Source organism: Lycium ferocissimum, chromosome 11 (genome assembly GCF_029784015.1).
Source record: "Lycium ferocissimum isolate CSIRO_LF1 chromosome 11, AGI_CSIRO_Lferr_CH_V1, whole genome shotgun sequence".
Lineage (NCBI taxonomy): Eukaryota > Viridiplantae > Streptophyta > Magnoliopsida > Solanales > Solanaceae > Lycium > Lycium ferocissimum.
This window is the reverse complement of record NC_081352.1, coordinates 52,829,265-52,837,930: the sequence shown is the minus strand read 5'-3', so window position 1 is coordinate 52,837,930 and position 8,666 is coordinate 52,829,265. Positions and strand designations below refer to the sequence as shown.

General features: G+C 34.9%; 1 protein-coding gene across 11 annotated transcripts; it reads left to right on the top strand.

Moving 5' to 3' along the window:
• Window positions 1–1,837: 1,837 nt before the first annotated feature.
• LOC132037047 (uncharacterized) lies at window positions 1,838–5,990 on the top strand. 11 transcript variants are annotated; one of them, XR_009409745.1, is made up of 5 exons: window positions 1,838–2,059; window positions 3,003–3,092; window positions 3,176–3,301; window positions 3,665–3,783; window positions 5,563–5,990. XR_009409745.1 is itself a non-coding variant. In XM_059427480.1 (3 exons), the coding sequence occupies exons 1-3, from the start codon at window positions 1,882–1,884 to the stop codon at window positions 5,602–5,604; spliced, it is 324 nt and encodes a 107-aa protein (XP_059283463.1). In that variant the 5' UTR covers window positions 1,838–1,881; the 3' UTR covers window positions 5,605–5,990. The 11 variants fall into 11 exon arrangements, 1 of the variants encoding a protein (XP_059283463.1); XR_009409748.1 differs by lacking the exon at window positions 3,003–3,092 and having other exon boundaries at window positions 1,838–2,021; window positions 3,186–3,301; XR_009409747.1 differs by lacking the exon at window positions 3,003–3,092 and having other exon boundaries at window positions 1,838–2,021.
• The last annotated feature ends 2,676 nt before the right edge of the window (window positions 5,991–8,666 follow it).

Below are 8,666 nucleotides of genomic sequence, written 5' to 3'. Positions count from 1 at the left end.
GAGACATAGGCAAATGTTTTCTTTTCATATCATACGCTCATCATCGTAACCAAATAAGGGAAGTCTCGGGACTTGCGGCCCACCTCGGGTCAAGCCGAGGCGGTTACATAAATTGCAAACATTGGGATCCATAAAGTCATTTGTGAGAGTTTCAAAGCGAATCGGATACATTTGCTGTTATGGAGGGTTTAAGCATTCTTTCGCCAAATGCACCATTGTAGTTCAAATGCGCCTTAACGAATAGTACTCGAATCGGACTCGAATTTCCAAGAGACTATCTCCGAGGTTCCGATCTTAACCTAGTATGACTAGGACATGCCAAATGAAGAAAAAGTAGGTTTACATACCTTCCTTGTTCTTTACGCTTGCCAAAACTCCCATCCCGTTTCGTCAAAAATCTCGCAAATGGTCACTTTTTATACTACTAATCACGAGACTTGGAATCCCAATCTTGGGTTAATAATTGTCTACCAAATTTCGTGCAGCACCTCCCCTATAAATATGACACCCCGAGAATTAAACTCGGCTCAAAACAATCAACAACAACCCAACAACATCAACAATTACAACAAAACACGATATAATACAACTAGCTCACTTTCCAACATAATGCAATAGTTTCCATTCCAACTTCACATTTTCAAATCAATATCAACATGCTCTCATTCATTACGGACCAATATCATTACAATATAATCCGGAAGCATTTCATATCATTTCTACAATATATTCTCAAAATATACAAAACATCAAACTTGTCCACCAAAACCATAATTCATCCGACACTTCTAATTTTTGGCATACTTATTCGTAAACATTCCATCTTCCAAATTCATCAACAATAATCCTAATTTGCACCTTAACATCTTTATTATTACAACGACATAAAAATCACTCCAAAATGACATAACCTCCTACATTTCATTTCAACACCAACCTAAACCATTTTGCCTTCATTTACTCTACAAGGATCACAACAACACAACAAACAACTAACTAAAATTAAATCCATTTCTTCCTTCCTTCACATAGCTCACGGTCACACACACACCTTCACAACACACAAAATCTTCATACTTTTCATCTATTTCATAAGGCCATAACAACATAATCAACATACTAACAAGTTTAACCATTTTCTCCATGCAACTACTCCCCGCTACAACACAAACATACGGGCCACCACGCATACAACACTTTCATGATTCTCATGCAGTCTACGTATACTACAACATATATATAATTCCTTCAACATAAAAAGTAGGAATCTTACCTTTTCCAACTTCTTTCCACTTGCCAAAAGGAGCACTTTCTTGCCTTGAAAATTATACCAACTTGGAGAGCACCTTGAGATTAGTATGAATCCAAGAAGAACCAAGTTTTTGAATCAAGGACCATGCTCCAAGAATTTTTTTTTTTTTCTCTTCTTTCTCTCTAGCCGTGAGCCTCTCTTCCTTTTTTCTTGATTTGTTTTGATTTTTCTTGAAAATCTAGAGAGGAACACATATATATATTTGTCCCCTTAATTGATCACATGTTTGGCACATGGAAAATTTTATTAAAACCATGGGTTGGGCCTAGTGTTGGCCGCCACCCTTCTCCAAATTGGGCCTCATTTTCTTATTTTTTTGACCAATTGTTGGCTAAACTTGAAATTCATGAAACCACTTTTTTCAAAAATTCCAATTTTGTCCTTAGCCTTGCTCGATATCTCCACACCCATACTTCCATAACCGGCATACACATATTAAAAAATCCAAACATGACCTTATTCCTTACAAGTCAAGGTTAATTCCAAGTTTTCCAAATACGCAAAATTGCCGGATATAACATTTTCTTTCATAATAAGCCCGCCTGCCTCTGTATCTCTTTCTTTTTACAATGGTGAATCTAGGGTTTCATCTCGCATCTCCGCTCTATGTTGCGTCGACTGAGACCTCAATTATCGCTTTTCCATTGTATCTTGGAGCAGAGCAAGGAATAGTTTTATCTTTTGGGACTCTCATAAGTTCACAAGCACGGTAATTTCTCCAGTTTCATACGCCAGCTTAACACATATGTAAATATCTTTTTTACTTCTAACCCATATCTAATTTTGGTATCCCTTTCCAGATTATGAATATTTTCTTTGTGTTAGATTCGAGCTTGATCATTAGGTTTCTAAATATCTCATTTTACTTTTAGGTATAATATTGTGCATTATGTTAAGAGTGATGTCTTGGTGGTTATCAATTTTGTGGGAAGTTTGAATAGAAAATTATGTTTCAAGAAGATTTGTTCTGCTGAATTGGGATCTCTTATGTAGATTGGAAAGTAATAGTTGGAGTGACTAGCTCTTTGCTTTTATCTCGTGGTTCCATAATGTAATAAAAAAATTGGTATCTTAAAAAAGACTAACTTTGTGATACTTAAAATGTACATGATTACTGTTTCTTGTCAGTTGAAATGGTTGAATTTTTCCAATTGATTAAGGGCCCTAAAATATGGATTTTTAGCTCCACCTATGATTGGTCAATGTGACTTGTAATTTTTTTGTTGTCGGTTATAGAATACTCAAAAGGTTTCTTATTGGTCAATGTGACTTGCAAATTTTTTATTGTCGGTTATAGAATACTCAAAAGGTTTCTTAACTGGGAAAGATATGGTTGAACCTCAACTTTAATGGTTTTAAACTCTAAGTACTCTATGGTTTTGAAATCCATAGAGAACAATGGTATTATCTCCTTCAGCTTCGAAGATCTGATTTACTTCACACTTCTTGTTCATGTCAATATTGAAGTTTCAAGAATTTCCTTTCTTGAGGTCTACTATAGGTGAACAAGTTGCTCAGTATGAATTTGTTCCTAAATTCTCAATGTCTAATATTGTGACTATTTTTAATTTTTGTGTTTGAAGTAGATCTACAACTATTACTTTACGTGAATTTATATTTGTTGTATAGGTATATTTCTGTGCGTGTTTGACAAACATGCAATTTTATAATCTTTTGAATGTTTTGCTAGTACTTCATAGAATCGTATTATCTATCATCTATGGAAGCTAATGGATTACTGTAATTTGGATATTGCTATCCAAAGATGACATCACTCAATGTAAATTTATTTCTATTGTATAGGTATATTTCTGTGGTGTTTGCCAAATGTGCAATTTTATAATCTTTTCAATGTTTTGCTAGTACTTCATAGAGTCGTATTATCTATCATCTCTGGAAGCTAAAGGAATCTGAAATAAAAAGTGTGATGGACTACTGAAATGTGGATGTTGCTGTGGGATCTTCCTAGAGTTTGAAAACACCCCTTAGGTAATTGAGATATGTTATATTGTTACCGAGATTTAATTAATCATTTATACCTTTTGAATTCATGTTGTGGTCGCCTGGTGTCATGAAGTTATAGATGTGTCTTGAATGTGCTGAATAGTGCTCATAGTTTCATTATTAATTTTTTTATTGCCGCAAGCCTTTGCTAATAAACACTCTGATCGTCTGATTTATTTAACATTAAACAGGGAAAATGGAAAATCTTGAGTGTTATTGGATGTATGATTGGTTTTATGTTCGAGGGAGTATTTAAGTGCAGCACATTTACATCCCCCCTCCCCCCCCCCCCCCCTCTTTCTAACTCTTTTTGTAAATTTTCTGGACTTCGTCTTGCATCTTTGAAAGATGATCATAGGCTGGCCCAGTCGGAACTTAACTCGTATTGTCTGAAGATGAAGGAATGCGATTCTCAAATCTCGAGCATTCTCAAGAAGGAGCGCAGCAATAGAGTAAAATTTATCCTGGTGTGCTATTCTTCTTCGTGATGTCTCTTATAAAGTTGTTGATGTTTGATCATTTTCCTTGTTTTGGTATATATTTTTATTTTAAAAAGCATACAGCAGAAGAAGCTAATAAGATAGACAAGATGGCTTTCAAAACATTTCTTCACTTCCATGTCATCTACAGTTTGAGATAAATTATCTATGTATATCACACCATAAATTCGTAGTCCCTCTATCCCATTTATATCTTGCTTATTGTCCTTTAATGATGAGAAATATCCTTAAACCAACTGTTTTGGCGTGTATGTTGTTTGTTGGTCTCCGTTCTGGTTTTCTTTTGGCTTGTTTGTCCAGTCGGCTTAAAACCTTCAATTTACCAGTAGCTAGGTCTTTTTCAATGATATGGATTTAGAAAATGGGGAATGTGGTACTAATATTAATTTTCCCTTTAGAAATGAATGCGCTAATATAGTCTTGAAGCCGAAGCATGTCTTCCTTTGAAATAATATTTGTTTGAGTTTCCTTTTGTACTGAATAATTGCCCCACTACAATCGAGGAAAATTTTCAATCAATATGGTTTGATTTAAATTTGATGGTAGAATCTATCAGTGAATATGATATCATTTCCTATAAGGTGTCGGTGTTTAACTAGGTTGTAAATTAGTTAACGGTTTATCGGTGCGGGGGAGGATTACTCAATTTCCTTATTGGATAAACCGTTAACCCGTTAAGGATGATTATATTTACATTTTTAACCCTAAGTTTATAAAAGCCAATGTAGCAGAAACATTAGTTAACCCGTTTAGCTCCATACTCAAAAGTAGTATGGAGCTTTGACTTGATGTCAAGAAATAGTAGTTAATAAGATATGCATTTTGTTTTCACGGTATTCTTGGTGTGAATTTAAGGGCGAACTAGAAGGACTAAGATTTTTAGGTACAGTTAAATTAACATGGGTAAATAGAAAAAGAACAGAAAACAAACAACAATCTGTTTTACCAAGAATTTATCAATCATATGTTTTTTAGCATTGCAAATTATCTTTCACTTCCTATAGTTTCTTAACAAGTTTTACTGTGCTTTTGCATTCTCTTTTCTCTCTTGCCTTCGGTGTAGTATGGAGGACTAATTATGTCTGTAAGGTTACAATTTATCCTAAGTTCATTTCTGGATTTGTACTTGTTGTAAATGAATTAATTACCTTTGTTTTTATATTTTCCTTCCCTTTAATTTGAATATAACAAGTTCAAGTGGGTGAATTAGCTATAACAAGAAATTAGTTGATACACCACCCGGTAACTGTTCAATAATTGCTAACCTGATACCAAACCAACCGATAAGCCGAACCGTTGGCTAGTGGCTTAGTGCATTTAAAAGCCGATAACCAATAAAACTAATTATCCGCCTGATAAGTAGCCCTAGTGTTAATCAACCAGCTAAAAACCAAGTAACAATTGTAGCATTATTTTTGTTTGATTGAGTTGATAATTTTTCTTAGAGAAGTCGTCACCTAAGTAGCTTAGAAACATTGAGAATCTAGAGCGCAATTGTATGTATGACAGGCTAGATGTCCTTAATTTATGTTGCTATTGAGTAACTTTACTTTGGTACAATGTATACTAGCGAATTTCATCAATTTCTATGTCTTTGTGAATCTTGCCTATAACTTTATTTCACTGCTGGAACTTAGTTACTTTCATTTTCTCTTTGCTTGCCATTAGATGGATGTATCATTCCACATTATAGATCTCTTTTGTTTGCTATGAAGCTAATCTATTACTAACTTTCGTTTGTGTTAGGTGCTAGCAAACCATGCAAGGATGTGTAGGCAAGTCCCTTGAAGACTCTGATCCAATAATGCGACACTAGTATTGGGAAAAATTGTAACTTAGGCTTGCTGAATGACAGACTCACTGCGCTACCCAGAAGAGGATTTTTCTCCTACATACTTCTAAGTGTTTGCTTCTCAAGGAGTATACTAGTTGTGGGAAAATTGCAATTTGTTTTTTCATATTGAAATGTTAATTTGCTAGTTTGAAAAGAATTGATTAATTCTTGGTGTAGTATTTTACTCCGGACTCGGTAACTCTCTAGCCCTTCATTAGTTAGGCTTTTTAATTTTGACTTTATTGGTTTTGTTGTGGATATTCGATTTGACTATATAATTATTATATTCATTGACCTTGTAAATATTAGTTTATATGAATTTCAATTATTTTTAAGTGTATCTAATAATTTTGGTAAAATAAGCTTGAATAGGGTGTATTTAAAATATTAAACAAAAATATTTTACAAATGTCGCGAAGGATTAGCGACAAAAAAATTTGACACCAAAGCAGGCTTAATTGGCACTCAAAATAATTTGCGACGCATAGCGACAGAATATTTCGTCGCAAAGTAAGTTGAATGACAAAATTTGTTACAAACATAGGGACAAAATTGATGAAAATAGCGATGGATTTTTCTGTCGCTAAACTTAGCGATGGATATGATCCGTCGCTAACCTTGCAACGGATTTGATTTTTCCGTCGCTAAGAGGTTAGTAATGAGCAAAACAGTCGCTAATCCGTCGCTAAACTGATTTAACTATGGAAATATGCTATTTAGCGACGGATGAATCGCTGTTTTTTTTGTAGTGATCTCCTGTTGAACATGTTGCAGGAACTTCAGGAGAAAGAGGATCAAAAGAGAGGCCAAATATTGAAGAGGAAATGAGGGACAAGGATGCTACAAATTTTCAGAATCATCAAGGGAATCAGAATTACTCAGGAATTTCTAGATATTCAAAGTTGGATTTTCCAAGATTTTCTGGAGATGATTTGAAATCTTGGTTATTCGAAGTGGAGCAGTTTTTTGACTTTGACAACATTGCCATGGATAAGAGAGTTGGCTTGGCTGCAATACACTTTGAAGAGGAGGAAATCCAATGGCACCGGTCTTTCATGAGGTATAGACAATATACTTACCCTCCTATAATGGGATTAGTAGAAAGGTTTGGGTCTGATTATGATGATCCAATGGAAGAGATCAAGAAAAATAAACAAACTGGTTCTGTGAAGGATTATCAAACTGTATTTGAGAGCAAATTAACTAGGGTCAATCTTTCATAAGAAAATGCAATTAGATGCTTTATTGGTGGACTTAAAGATGAGTTGAATAGAGCAGTTAAGTTGGCAAGCCCTACCACACACTCTCAACTATATAGGACTGTTAGAATTCAAGAATCATTCTTGGATGCTAAGGCTAAATCTTACAGACAGTCTGCATAGAACTAGTAGTTCTGGTTATGGGTACAAAAAGGTGAATAAACAAAGGGTCCAAAATAAACCCTTGTTACCTACTCCTATGGGTGATAACTTAGTTGCAATAAAGGAGTTGTCAGGAGAAGGTTAAGCATAGAGGAAATGAATGAAAAAAAGAGCTCAAGGATTATGTTACTTTTGCCCAGAAAAGTATGTAATGGGGCATAAGTGCAAGAATCTGAAACAACTCTACTTGTTAGAAGTGGAAGAAATAGTAGTGGAGTAGAGGAAAGCTTCCATGGTAATGATGAATTGGTGGAGGATGCAGGATTGGAGATGATAGAATTGAATTAACCTTTGGAACAGATGGAAATTTTTGTGCATGCTTTGAATGGATCTTTTGGTTTCAAAACTTTGAGAGTTACAGGTTATAGTTCAAGAAAACCATTGCACATATTGATTGACATAGGCAGCTCTTATAATTTCATAGATCCTATACTAGTACAGCAGTTGGGCTATAGTACCAGATCTAATACACCACAGATGGTTGCTGCAGCAAATGGCAATGATATGAGAGTAGATCAAGTATGCAAGATCACTTGGTTGCTGCAAGGTACTGAGTTTTCAACAGAATTTTTAATACTTCCATTGGGATCCTGTGGCATGGTCCTAGGGTACAATGGTTACTCACATTGGGTGACATCAAGATGAATTTTAGCAAACTTACCGTGGAATTTTGGTACAATGGCAAAAAACACCTTCTCAGAGAGGCTGGTAAGCAAATTACCACTTCTGGAGCTAGAAAACTTGAGAAATTTTTAGGTAATCTGTCTCAAGATTGTATGATATAAGTAGTTCCTTTTATTTGTCATAAACTACAATGGCATGCATTAGAAACTAAAGAGAATAAGAAGGCAGAAAAGGATCTTAAACTACTGAGTCTTTTAAAAGAATTTGCTGAACGTTTTTCTAAACCAACAACACTGCCACCTTCTAGAGGGATATTTGACCACAGAATTGTGCTACAATGAGGAACTGAACCTATAAACAAAAGGTCGTATAGGTATCCTTCAGTCAAGGAGGACATAATTGATGGCTTGGTTAAGCAAATGTTGGACCAAGGAATTGTGCAACCTAGTTGTAGTCCATTTGCTTCTCCAGTTGTACTAGTTGGTAAGAAAGATGGATCTTGGAGATTATGTGTGGATTACAGATATCTTACTTGGAGATTATGTGTGGATTACAGATATCTTAACAAACACACTGTTAAGAACAAGTTTTCTATTCCTATTGTAGAGGACTTGTTGGATGAGTTGGGAGGATCCAAAAAAATTTCTAAGATTGACCTTAGGGTTGGTTATCATCAATTGAGAATGGCTAAGGATGACATACCAAAAGCTGCTTTCAGGACTCATTATGGACATTTTGAATATTTAGTAATGCCATTTGGTTTGTCAAATGCACCAGCAACATTTCAAGGGTTGATGAATGTTGTATTTCAAGAGTTTCTCAGAAAATATGTGTTGGTCTTCTTTGATGATATTTTGATCTATAGCAAATCAGGACAAGAGCCTGTGGAGCACCTCAGGTTTGTATTTGTGGAAATGAAGAAACATCATCTTTTGGCTAAAGTAAGCAAATGTTTCTTTGGAGTTCAAAGA